The sequence below is a fragment of the Rhinopithecus roxellana genome, chromosome 19, assembly GCF_007565055.1.
Source record: "Rhinopithecus roxellana isolate Shanxi Qingling chromosome 19, ASM756505v1, whole genome shotgun sequence".
Lineage (NCBI taxonomy): Eukaryota > Metazoa > Chordata > Mammalia > Primates > Cercopithecidae > Rhinopithecus > Rhinopithecus roxellana.
Window position 1 is genome coordinate 72,022,037 of NC_044567.1, and position 13,014 is coordinate 72,035,050.

General features: G+C 55.3%; 1 protein-coding gene across 9 annotated transcripts in view; it reads right to left on the reverse strand.

Moving 5' to 3' along the window:
- The window catches only part of HDAC5 (histone deacetylase 5), a 49,590-nt gene that overhangs the window by 1,683 nt on the left and 34,893 nt on the right, over positions 1 to 13,014 (reverse strand). For all 9 annotated transcript variants that reach the window (XM_010353945.2, XM_030922668.1, XM_030922670.1 and 6 more), the window contains 15 exons: positions 11,230 to 11,441; positions 10,245 to 10,529; positions 9,337 to 9,502; positions 7,774 to 7,907; positions 7,000 to 7,120; positions 6,236 to 6,285; positions 5,970 to 6,077; positions 4,872 to 4,927; positions 4,692 to 4,779; positions 2,288 to 2,407; positions 1,926 to 2,023; positions 1,632 to 1,750; positions 708 to 841; positions 354 to 438; positions 59 to 224 (listed from right to left, as the gene is read on the reverse strand). In XM_010353945.2, the coding sequence (XP_010352247.1) occupies positions 59 to 224; positions 354 to 438; positions 708 to 841; positions 1,632 to 1,750; positions 1,926 to 2,023; positions 2,288 to 2,407; positions 4,692 to 4,779; positions 4,872 to 4,927; positions 5,970 to 6,077; positions 6,236 to 6,285; positions 7,000 to 7,120; positions 7,774 to 7,907; positions 9,337 to 9,502; positions 10,245 to 10,529; positions 11,230 to 11,441 (1,942 nt within the window). The remainder of the gene's footprint in view (positions 1 to 58; positions 225 to 353; positions 439 to 707; positions 842 to 1,631; positions 1,751 to 1,925; positions 2,024 to 2,287; positions 2,408 to 4,691; positions 4,780 to 4,871; positions 4,928 to 5,969; positions 6,078 to 6,235; positions 6,286 to 6,999; positions 7,121 to 7,773; positions 7,908 to 9,336; positions 9,503 to 10,244; positions 10,530 to 11,229; positions 11,442 to 13,014) is intronic.

Below are 13,014 nucleotides of genomic sequence, written 5' to 3' on the forward strand. Positions count from 1 at the left end.
TTGAGTGGGGCGCACCAGCAGGGGCAAGGGCAGAGAGGTGGTAGGGGTTGCTGCTTACCTGGGGCTGTGTTCCCGGGCTGCTGCAGCCTGGGCCTGCTCAGCCCCCACCGACAGCAAGGCCATGGCGCTCACAGTCTCGGCCTCCTCGGTCTCACCTGCCTGGGCCTCCCGCAGGGAACGGCCCAGACCAGCGGCAAACTTCTGCACACAGCTCCAGTGTTTGCCTGTGGACGAGAGACAGGCAAGGGGTCAGGGAGGGCAGAGGACACCCACGTGAACAGCCCCAGTCCTGGTGCTCTCAAAAGCTCCGTGCCCCCTTGGCAGCCTGAGCCCCTCTGCGTGTCCCCACGCACTCTGGATCTCGATGACTTTCTCTAGCGTGGCCACTGCGTTGACGTTGGGCTTTTGCTGCAAGACTGCCTCGTCCAAGGGCTGCAGCTGGCAGGTGAAAGAAGAGAAGGTTTAGGGTGGGGAGTAGGGTTGCCATGCATACCCCTCTAACTGCCCCACTTAGCCCCAGATATCCCTCACGACAGAGGCAAACATGGCCTTTTTGGACAAACCCATACTCAGAAAGCCTTCCCTGGCCATTAGCTATTCCTTAGGACCAAAGAAAAGCTTCCTAAGGGGCTACCAGTGCTGGCTGACCCCTTGCTGGCCCCGCAGCCCTCTGGCCTGCCACCTCCCAGCTCCTTCCCACCCCTTACCTCTACACTGAGCAGAGCTGAAACACAAGCCTCAGAGGCATCACAGATGGCGGTCAAGTCATGGCCTCCCTCCAGGGCCAGCACCACCCGGCCCCCTGCCAGGGTCATCAGCTGCCTGGTCAAGTGGCCAAAACCTTTGGGGATGGGTGAAGGGAGGAAGAAGAAATGGCGAAAGGTAATCAATTCAAGAGCCAGTAAGAGAAGGAGAGAAAAAAGGCCAGGCGCAGTGGCTGATGCCTGTAATCCTAGCACTTTGAGAGGCCAAGGCGGGCGAATCACAAGGTCAGGAGTTCGAGACCAGCCTGACCAACATGGTGAAACCCCGTTCTCTACTAAAAATACAATAATTAGCCGGGCATGGTGGCACGTGCCTGTAATCCCAGCTACTCGAGAGGCTGAGGCCGTGAACCCGGGAGGCAAAGGTTGCGGTGAGCTGCGATCACGCCATTGCACTCCAGCCTGGGCGACAGAGTGAGACTCCGCCTCAAAAAAAAAAAAAAAAAAAGAAAAAGAAAAAGAAATACAAGAGGTGGGACAAATAGCACAAAATATGATGGGAGATATAAACCCAAATATATCCATAATAAAATACAGCATCAATGGACTAAATGCCCTATCACAGTCAAAACATTAACAGATTGGCTAAAGGAGCATCACTGAAACACCAGGGACCAACAAGCCCATCTCTACAGCTCCAGCAGGATACATCCACTATCCTCTGCTACTCCACCTTCACCTCCTGTCCCCGTAAGGCCAGGGTTGGCAGAAGACAAGTTGATGGAGTTACCAAGATGATTCCAAGTCTAGGCTCTGCCCCCTGCTTTCCCTGTCCCCTGCAATATCAGTCTGTTTCCTGCCCCATGCCCCACTGGACTCCATATCCTCACTGTTTCACTTCCTCCCTCAATCCCCCAGCAGGCTTACATCTGGCGGTGACAGAGTAGCCACCCAGAGGAGACAGATGTCCTTCAACAGCATCAAACCCAGCAGAGACTAGGACCACGTCAGGTGAGAACTCGTGGGCAATGGGCATCACCACTGTCCTGCAAAGGGATGGCCCAAGCTGAGCCCAGCAGATGGCCAGGCCAGGCCTCGCCCCACTGTTGTCCTCCCAGAGACAACCCCCTCCACCCACACTGAACTGAGTGCCTTCTGCCCCTCTCACTGTAGGGCCCAGAGGGGCTCCCCTTGACTCCTATGGCCCTTTTCAGTCCCTACCTGAAGGCTGTAAGGTACTCCACGTCTCCAATGGGGGGGTCCACACCTCCTGTCCATGCCACGTTCACATTGTACCCCACGCCTGGTCCTCCACCAACCTGGAACCAGAGTCAGGGAGAGGGCTATTCTCACCGCCTGGGGATAACAAACATTGCCCCTGCCCTCACCCCTGCCTCCAGGTCTCACTCCACTGACCTCTGTTCTGCCTGGAGGGGCAGTCAGATCAGTGTGGTCCTCCCACTAGGAGCCCAGACTCCCCAGGTACCAACACCACCATGGGTCTCCGTGGCTCCCCGCCAGGTCCCATTGTGCCACCTCCCAGAGGGACCAGGAGGGTCTGCATTTACGCCCAGGAGCTGTACCTCTTCAGGAGCCCCAGAGCCTGGAAAAAAGTTCCCGTTGTCATAGCGATGCAGTGAGATGTAGAGCACAGAGGGGTCGTTGTAGAACGCCTGCTGGGTGCCATTGCCATGGTGAATGTCCTATGAGGGGAGGTAGAAGCATCAGGAAAATGGCCCACGCTCTGACCCAACGGTCAAATTCCACATGTCAGCCAGGCGCTGTAGCTCACGCCTATAATCCTAGCATTTTGGGAGGCCGAGGGCTGGGAGAATCGCTTGAGCCCAGGAGTCCACCTTTGGCCACAGGGCATCCATATTCTGTTCACAATGGTATTGCCCACCCCACACTTCTCTAACTAGGTCTGAGCCTCTGTGGTGTGGCACTGTGTAGGTAACATTCAAAGCCATGGGATAAATGTGGCATGTCTCCCTACAGAACCCATTCCACTTCACAGTTTGTGGGAAAACATTAAGGCCAGTAGGGAATTTAAAACAAGCAGATAAGAATCTTTTTTTTTTTTTTTTTTTTTTTTTTAGACGGAGTCTCGCTCAGTCGCCCAGGCTGGAGTGCAGTGGCCGGATCTCAGCTCACTGCAAGCCCTGCCTCCCGGGTTCATGCCATTCTCCTGCCTCAGCCTCCAATGTAGCTGGGACTACAGGCGCCCGCCACCTCGCCCGGCTAGTTTTTTTATTTTTTAGTAGAGATGGGGTTTCACCGTGTTAGCCAGGATGGTCTCGATCTCCTGACCTCGTGATCCACCCGTCTCAGCCTCCCAAAGTGCTGGGATTATAGGCTTGAGCCACCGTGCCCGGCTTTTTTTTTTTTTTTTTTTTTTTTTTGAGACCGAGTTTCGCTCTTGTTGCCCAGACTGGAGTGCAGTGGCACGATCTTGGCTCACTGCAATCTCTGCCTCCCAGGTTCAAGAGATTCTCCTGCCTCAGCCTCCCAAGTAGCTGGGATTACAGGCACCCACCACCATGCTCGGCTAATTTTTTTTTGTATTTTTAGTAGAGATGGGGTTCACCACGTTGGCCGGGCTGGTCTCAAACTCCTGACCTCAGATGATCCACCTGCCTCGGCCTCCCAAAATGCTGGGATTACAGGTGTGAGCCACTGTACCCGGCCTTTTTCTTTTTTTTTTTTTGAGACCGAGTTTCGCTCTTGTTGCCCACGCTGGAGTGCAATGGCATGATCTTGGCTCACTGCAACCTCTGCCTCCCAGGTTCAAGCGATTCTCCTGCCTCAGCCTCCCAAGTAGCTGGGATTACAGGCACCCACCACCATGCCTGGCTAATTTGTTTTGTATTTTTAGTAGAGATGGGGTTCACCATGTTGGCCAGGCTGGTCTCAAACTCCTGACCTCAGATGATTCACCTGCCTCGGCCTCCCAAAATGCTGCGATTACAGGTGTGAGCCACTGTACCCGGCCTTTTTTTTTTTTTTTTTGAGACAGAGTTTCACTCTGTAATCGAGGCTGGAGTGCAGTGGCATGATCTTGGCTCATTCCAACCTCCACCTCCCAGGTTCAAGCAGTTCTCCTGCCTCAGCCTCCCCAGTAGCTGGGATTACAGGCTCCTGCCACCACACCTGGCTAATTTTTTTGTATTTTCAGTGGAGATAGGGTTTCACCATGTTGGCCAGGCTGGTCTCAAACTGCTGACCTCAAGTGATTCACCCACCTTGGCCTCCCAAAGTGCTGGGATTACAGCCACTGTGCCCCACCACAAGCACAGAAGATTCTGAAGGAGGATCCAACATTTACAAGAATTTTTAAGCCAGAATTGGGCTTCCAAGAGATTTTGTCCTTCCTGAGGCTTGCTCCTGGCTACTTCCCCAGCTCACAGAGAGTGGCGTGTGCCTCTGCCTCCACCATTAGGAACAGGGTTTGAGAAGCACTCGTGGTATCAAGAGCAGAGTGCTGGGGCCAAGAGGCTTGGTCTGAAACCCAGTGCCGACATCCCCAGCTGAGTGGCCTTGGGTACGTCATGCAACACCACCTTCATTCACAGAAATGGACAACCTCGTTCTTACTACTCGAGGTGGCCATAAAGTACTCATTGGGTTCCTGGTATATAGTTTGCTCCCAATTGTAGGCGGTGGGAGGAAATATCAGCTACTAGCACCGGCAGCGGCGTCACTACCGTTCAAGGTAGGAAATCCCTTTCGTTGCTTGAAGCTGCAACGTGAGGGCCAAGATGGAACAGGAGCTAAATGTCTTTCATAGCTGAGGAGAGAGCCCTGTTGGAACGTGACGTTAGTCATCCGGCAGGAGCCCCAGCGCCCTTCCTTCCGCACCCGCACCGGGCACCCGGACGAGGACAACTGGGCTGCTTGGAGGTGGGGCTGGGGGAGGGGACTTCCTGAAGGCTGACCCTGGTCCCAGCTCTACCCGCCCCTGCCCAGCCCCACCAGCTCACTGCCTACCCAGTCCACGATGAGGACCTTGCCCACGTTCAACTTCTGCTGTAGGAGTTTTGCAGTGATGGCTACAGAGTTGAAGAAGCAGAATCCCCTGAGGAGGGGAGAAAAGGGCAGGAGGTTAGCCTCAGCATGACGTTTGCAAGAGACAGGAAGGGGCGAGGGCAGAGAATCTAGGGCACTCACATGGCTGTGGATTCCTCGGCATGGTGTCCTGGCGGCCGGATGATGGCAAATCCATTCTGAAGAGGTGAAGGCCAGGCAGAAGTGAGGGACAAGATCCAGGCAGGAAGGCCATGGAGGGGGTGGCACAGGACAGAAGCACAAGCCAGGCAAGGAAGTGAACACAAACCAGAAAAGCAGATCTATATGTTCAACGCACAGTTTTGTTGGGGTTTGTTTTTTTTTTTTTGGTTTTTTTTTTGGAGACAGGGTCTTGCTTTGTCACCCAGGCTGCAGTGCAGTGGCGCGATCACGGCTCACTACAACCTTGGCCTCCCAGGCTCAGAAAATCCTTCCACCTCAGTCTCCCAAGTAGCTAGGACTGCAAGCACACACCACCACTCCTGGTTAATTTTTTGTAGAGACAGTATTTCACTATGTTGCCTAGGCTGGTCTAGAACTCCTGGGCTCAAGCTATCTGCCCACCTCGGCCTCCCAAAGTGTTGAGATTACAGGCATGAGCCACTGAACCCAGCCTCAATGGACCATTCTTTTTTTTTTTTTTTGAGACGAAGTCTCGCTCTGTCGCCCAGGCTGGAGTGCAGTGGTGCAATCTCGGCTCACTGCAAGCTCCGCCTCCAGGGTTCACGCCATTCTCCTGCCTCAGCCTCCTGAGTAGTTGGGACTACAGGCGCCTGCCGCCACACCCGGCTAATTTTTTGCATTTTTAGTAGAGATGGGGTTTCACCGTGTTAGCCAGGATGGTCTCGATCTCCTGACCTTGTGATCCACCTGCCTCAGCCTCCCAAACTGCTGGGATTACAGGTGTGAGCCACCGCACCCGGCCCAATGGACCATTCTTAATGCCAACCATGAGGCTTGAGCAGGCAGACAGTATTTCTGCCTCGAGACACCCACGAAAGCAACTGGGCATTAGTGTCTTTTTGTTGGTCCTTCATAAACCTGAATCCCCAGCTGATAACTCCTTCCCACCCTGGTGCCTGAGAGTTGAGCTTGCAAAGGATAGTGCCTCACTGAGAGGATCCCAAGGCTGCCCCTGTCCTCTGCCTCTGAGGAGCAGGACCATGCCAAGGGGCACCAAGGTCACAAGCACATGCTCACCTTGAGCTCTCCTGCAGCTACCTTGAAGGCCAGCTCCAGCAGGCAGCCCACCGCCATGCGCACAGCACTGGAGGAGTGCATCTCATTCCAGACGGTGTCACTGTCCACCTGCAGGGCAGGAGAGCAGGTTTCAGTGTGCCCCCTGTAGGGGGAGGGCAACAACAGGGGAGGGCACCTGGACAGTGGGCCAGTGACTGTGGCAGTCAGGGAAGAGACAGAACTAGGAGAGCCAACCACCCACCCCCATTGCTGCAAGCCCTACTCACCCCGATTCCCCCACAAGGCAGCACAGCATACATCTTCTGGCTGATGGGGCCTGCAGGGAAGAGGGATAGAGCTACTCTAGAAGTGGCCTCGGGCAGATCACCTGAGGTCAGGAGTTCGAGACCAGCCTGGACAACATAGTGAAACCCCATCTCTACTAAAAATACAAAACTTAGCTGGGCGTGGTAGCACACACCTGTAAACCCAGCTACTCGGGAGGCTGAGGCAAGAGAGTCACTTGAGCCTGGGAGACGGAGATCGCAGTGAGCCGAGATGGCACCACTGCACTCCAGCCTGGCCAACACAGCAAGACTGTCTCAAAAAAAATAAAAATGAAAATAAAAAACGAAGTGGCCTCAACTGCCCCGGCTACAGGCTTAGCCACCAAAAATGAGGGCTCAGACCCAAGTACAAGACAGGCCTCTGCAGCCCACACCAGTTGGGAGCTGTCAATACCCTGTCCTTGGGGACATTCTACTTCTGGGGGCAGATGGCAGGGAGAAAGGGGCATGATAAGCCGGGGGATGGGGAGGAGCAAAGCACTCCCCCCAACCAAGCACTTCCATCCTCCTGCACCGCGCCCCACAGCATGCTCTATGTTAGTGGCGCCCTCTGGAGGTGTGTGATGTGATAATTGTGCCTCCTCTGCAGCACTAATGCCCTGCCTGTGCCCATGGGGACAACCCTCCTAGCCTGGCCAGGCGGTCCTCCTGAGAGCCCCCATCCCACCCTGACACTGGACATGCCCGCCCATGTGCCAGCTCACCAAGCAACTTCTTGTTGTCCAGCTTCTGCCGGTTGAGGGGGCTGGTCCCATACAGCAGGGTGTGGTATTCAGAGTGCACTGTCTGGATCTCATCTAGCGTGGCTTTGCGACCCCGGATTCGCTGCCAGGAGGATCAGTAAGAGGGATCACACAAAGGCGCAGCTCTCTCAGACCCTTCCTTTTTTTTTTTGAGACGGAGTCTCACTCTGTTGCCCAGGCTGGAGTGCAGTGGCACGATCCCAGCTCACTGCAACTTCCACCTCCCTGGTTCAAGCGATTCTCCTGTCTCAGCCTCCTGAGTAGCTGGGACTACAGGCGCGTCACCACGCCCGGCTAAGTTTTGTATTTTTAGTAGAGACGGGGTTTCATCATGTTGGTCAGGCTGATCTTGAACCCCTGACCTCGTGATATGCCCGCCTCAGCCTCCCAAAGTGCTGGGATTACAGGCGTGAGCCACCGCGCCCGGCTCTCAGACCCTTTCTACCCCATAGCCAGGGGCACACACAGTCACTTCCTGGCCTCAGGAGATCCAAATATTTTTCAGAAAGTAGATCCTGGCTCCGTCATGACCTTACTCCCAGATCCTCCCCGACTCAGCTGGGGACCATGGGGGAAAACAGTCTGCAAAGGATGGAACAGGGGGTGGTGGGAGAACTGGCCCCAAAGTCTGGGGCTGAAGAGAGGATGAGGAAGAAGCATGAAGAGAGGCTTCTCTAATAGGGAAACAAAGGCTGAATTTAAGTTGAGGGCCAGAGGAAGGAGGGGCTCCCTTACCTCGCACTTGCTAAGCAGGCCTGTCTCCTGCAGCCGGGACCAGATGCTCTGGATCCGGCCAGCATGCTCAGGGTGCACGTGTGTGTTCCCACACATGCACTGGTGCTTCAGCATGAACGTGTCGTAGACCACACCTGCGCCACAGACCTATGTGTCAGCCAGCACTGCTCTGGGCCCAGGGTCCCAGTCTGGCTACCATGATCCTCAGCAGGACTCATGGAGCTCTCTCCAACCCCCAGGTCCAAACACCTCCCCGTGGCCACCGCAGCTACCCTCCCACACACCTGCACCCTCTCCTCTCCAGCTTTTTTTTTTTCTTTGAAACAGGGTCTCACTCTGTCATCCAGGCTGGAGTGGAGTGTGCAGTGGCGCTATCATGGCTCACTGCAGCCTCAACCACTGCCCCCACCACCCTGGGCTCAAGCGATCCTCCCACCTCGGCGTTCTGAGTAGCTGGGACTATAGGCGCTACCACACCTAGCGTTTTTTTTTTTGTTTGTTTGTTTTTTGAGACAAGAGTCTTGCTCTGTCGCCCAGGCTAGCAGGCTAGGGTACAATGGCACGATCTTGGCTCACTGCAACCTCTGCCTCCCGGGCTCAAGCAATTCTCCTGCCTCAGCCTCCCAAGTAGCTAGGATTACAGACATGTGCCACCACGCCCGGATAACTTTTGTATTTTCAGTAGGGATGGGGTTTCACCATGTTGGCCAGGCTGGTCTTGAACTCCTGACCTCAGGTAATCCGCCCACCTCAGCCTCCCAAAGTGCTGGGATTACAGGCGTGAGCCACCGCGTCCAGCCTTTTTTTTTTTTTTTTAAATAGACGGGGTCTCACTATGTTGCTCACGTTGGTCTCAAACTCCTGGGCTCAAGTGATCCTCCCACTTTGGCCTCCCAAAATGCTGGGATTACAGGTGTGAGTCACTGCACCTGGCCTTTCCTCTCCAGCCTTTGCCCCCTCTCGACTCCTGAAATTCCTTTGCTCCATTATTGCCTGTCAGAAGCTTCCCTGCTACTCAAGCCCCAGTAAGGCTGCCCTGGACACCCCCATGGGTCTGATCTCTGCTGGCTGTGCCTCCTTGGCTGCACCCTTCTCACAGCACCTCCTGCTTTCCCCCTCCTGCCAAACCCCTATGTCTTACTCCCCACTGGTTATACAGGGCCACCCTCAGGCACATCTGTGTCCCCCCAGAGCCCAGCCTGTGGCAGCTTCATGGGGAAGAGGACCCTGGTCTCATCCCAGACCTCACAGGGAGAAGGAAGGGAAGGTAGAAGGTCAGGGCCCAATACAGACAGCAGGCTGTCTCCACCCGGCACTTCAGGCTGTGGGGCAGTCCTTCCTTCAGCGGGGTGAGAAAGATGCTACCCACTCTCCCAGCTGAGGCAGAAGGCCCTGCCACTACCACGAACAGCTCTGGGGAACAGGGAGAGAACGAAGGCCTGTGTCCCCTCCTTTCAGGGTGCCTAAGGGGCCCCAACAGCCTCTTCCCCCACCCATGGGCAGACACCACGCACAGGCCCTCTGGTGCCTGGTAGAAGGACGTAACAAGTGGTAGGGGCTCACCTGTGGTGAAGAGGTGTTTGACGGGCTGGTCTGGGGGGCTCTTCATGCCCCCAGGGGCAGCAGGGGAGGACTGGGTGCGGCCCAGGGCCTGGTGGGGCACAGTGGCCAGGCTGAGGGGTGCCTGGTACACCTGCAGCGGCTGCAGAGGCTGAGCATCTGAGAACAGCTGTAGGGGAGGAGAGTGGGAGGGGGCCTGGGTCAGACTCAGCTAGGACAGGGGTGAGGGCAAGCCCTGTCAGGGCCTCCAGAGGGGCCCCAATCCAGCCCTTTTCTTCCAAGTCTCCTCCTTCCCCCACCTCCTCCCACTTGCTCCCTCTAGGGACAGGAGACACATCTCCTGAGACAAGGAGGGATGGGGGAGATGTGATGAGTCACATCAAAGAGTAGCATTGAGGTAAGAGGCTGGGGGGGCGGGGGCGGGGTGGGGGCGGGATGAGTCAGGCCTGGAGGGCTTGGCTGTGTCCGCAATGAATGGAGTGCCAGCTAGGCGTGAGGCAGACAGTAGTAACAGCGGGGGCGTGTGTGTACACACACGCACAGGCACGCACAGGGACCGACGCACAGCCGGCCCTGCGCAGGCAGAAACGCAGATACACACAGGCCACGTGTGCACACGTGCACACCCGCACATGCACACACACACAGACACACAAGCAGAGAGGCAGGCCAGTATCACAGAGACAGGGAGGGAACTGGCAGCCTAGGAGACACAGCTCTGAGATCAACACAAACAGCTCCCCCTTCTCCCCACTGGCCTCCTTCCCACTCCCCTTTTGCTCTCTACAGAAAGCTGCTCCTGCATAGCCTGGAAACTGCAGATGGGGGAGAGGGAAAGACAAGGGCAAAGGCACGGGTGGGGAAGGACAGAGGGGTGGTGACTAAGGGCCGGGACCAGAGACGGGGCTCACTTTTTTGTAACCAGCACCAGGCTCCTCCGAGTCGGGCCCCTCCTCAGCACCACTCTCGCCCTCCTCGTCCTTGACCTGGATGCAATCCTCCTCCTCCTCCCCATCCTCCTCCTCGTCCTCCTCCTCCAGGTCTTCCTGTGTGCTCTCACTCTCTGTGGAGCCCTCCCGGGGCATGGTCAGGGCTCCCTCCCCCAGCAAGGCCTCCTGCTGCTCTGTCAGCTCCTCCTCTGTCTCCTCAGGGTGGGTGGTGGGCTGCCTGGGCAGCTCCCCTGTCTTGGTGAGGATCTGGTAACAGAATATGGGGGCACATCAGCTGGGAGTTGGGGAGCAGCTGTGCAGCCTGTAACCCAGAACAGTCCATCCTTCCCTCCCTCCCTTCTTCCAGGCAGAGCTTCTATGTGAGTTAGAAAAAGGCAAGGTGGCTCCTCTGAGAGGAGGACTTTTTTCTTTTTTTTCTTTTTATTTTTTGAGAAAGAACCTCCCTCTGTCGCCCAGCCTGGCATGCAGTGGCGCAATCTCGGCTCACTTTAACCTCTGCCTTCCCAATTCAAGAGATTCTCCTGCCTCAGCCTCCCCAGTGACTGGGATTACAGGCGCACGCCACCACGCCCAGCTAATTTTTGTTTTTTTTTGAGAGGGTCTCGCTCTTGTCACCCAGGCTGGAGTGTAACGGTGTGATCTGGGCTCAGTGTAACCTCCATCTCCCAGGTTCAAGCGATTCTCCTGCCTCAGCCTCCTGAGTAGCTGGGATTATAGGTGCCTGCCACCACGCCTGGCTAATTTTTGTATTTTTAGTAAAGACAGGGTTTCACCATGTTGGCCAGGCTGGTCTCGAACTCCTGACCTCAGGCAATCTGCCCGCCTCAGCCTCCCAATCAAGCGCAAGCAACCGTGTCTGGCCTGAAAGGAGGACACGTGCCAGCCTGGTGCTCTCCTATGTCCTGCCCCCAGCACAGCCCCAGGCCATTCGCCTTTCCAGGCTCACCTTGCCCAGCTGTAGCTGCTGCTGCTTCTGCTTCTCCAGGAACTGCTGGTGCTGTTGTTGCATGACCAGCTGCTGCAGGGCCTGGGGACTCTGCGGCAGCGGTGAGGACTGAGTGCGGCTCAGGGGCCGATGCCGCGGGAGCTTGCCCACCGTCCGCATGCTGGTGGCCACACGTTCACCCGTCACTAGTGGGGACTGCCCGTGCAGTGGCACTATGGAGTTAGGGGTGATGACTAAGCACCATTGTAAGGGCACCTGACTGCCCCCCGACCCTGCATCTTGCCCCCACAACCCCCTCTGGAATATCACCACCTACATACTCAGGAAAAAACCTGGGGGACCTGGAGCACCCTCCACCCAAACCTGAGCTCCATTCTTCCTCTTCCCCATGAATGAAGAGTTTCACAGCTCTAAGATACCGCCTCCAGCAAGCCTTCCTGGATTCACCATCTTTTCCCTTCAATTTGCTTAACTGAATAAACTGAGTACACATGTAGTCTTGAGCCCTCTGAGTGAACAATGAATGACTTGTTCTCCCTAAGTGCAACAAGGCCTCCCTGATCATGGACCCTGTGGATCCCGCCAGGCTAGGAAGCCCTGGGGCCAGGATCATGTATCTTTCAAGCAGAACCTCTTCTGGTGCCAACAGGTACTTAAGGGCTGTCTAAAGCTGTGCTGTCCAATCCCATAACTACTAGTTACATGTGACTACTGAGCCCTTGAACACAGCCTATCTAAATTGAAATGTGATAAAAGTGTGAAGTATACACTAGATTTCAAAGGCTTAATATGAAACAAAAAGCAAAATATCTCATCGGTAACTGCATATTGGCCAGGCACAGTGGCTCACACCTGGAATTCCAGCACTTTGAGAGGCCAAGGCGGGAGGATGGCTTGAGCCCAGGAGTTCAAGACCAACGCGGGCAGCTGAGTGCAGTGGCTCACACCTGTAATCTCAGCACTTTGGGAGGCTGAGGCAGGTGGATCACTTGAGGTCAGGAGTTCATGACCAAGTTGGCCAACATGGTGAAACCCCGTCTCTACTAAAAATACAAAAATTAGGCCAGGCGCAGTGGCTCATGCCTGTAATTCCAACACTTTAGGATGCCAAGGCAGGTAGACCACCTGAGGTCAGGAGTTCGAGACCAACCTGGCCAACATGGTGAAACCTCGTCTCTAATAAAAACACAAAAAATTAGCTAGGCATGGTGGCACACACCTGTAATCCCAGCTACTTGGGAGGCTGAGGCAGGAGAATCGCTTGAACTCGAGAGGCAGAGGTTGCAGTGAGCCAAGATCTTGTCACTGCACTCCAGTCTGGGCAATAAGAGTGAAACTTTATCTCAAAAAAAAAAAAAAAAAAATTAGCTGGGCATGGTGGCACACGCCTGTAGCCCCAGCTACTCAGGAGGCTGAAGCAAAAGAACCGCTTGAACCCAGGAGGTGGAGGTTGCAGTGAGCAGAGATCCCGCCACTGCACTCTAGCCTGGGCGACACAGTGAGACTCTGTCTCAAAAAAAAAAAAAAAAAAAAAAAAAGTGCAGTGGCTCACGCCTGTAATCCCAGAACTTTGGGAGGCTGAGGCGAGCAGATCGCCTGAGGTCAGGAGTTCGAGACCAGCCTGGCCAAGATGGTGAAACCCCAGGTCTACTAAAAATACAAAAATTAGCCAGGTATGGTGGCAGGCGCCTATAATCCCAGCTACTTAGGAGGTTGAGGCAGGAGAATTGCTTGAACCTGGGAGATGGAGATTGCAGTGAGCCAAGATCACACCACTGCACTCTA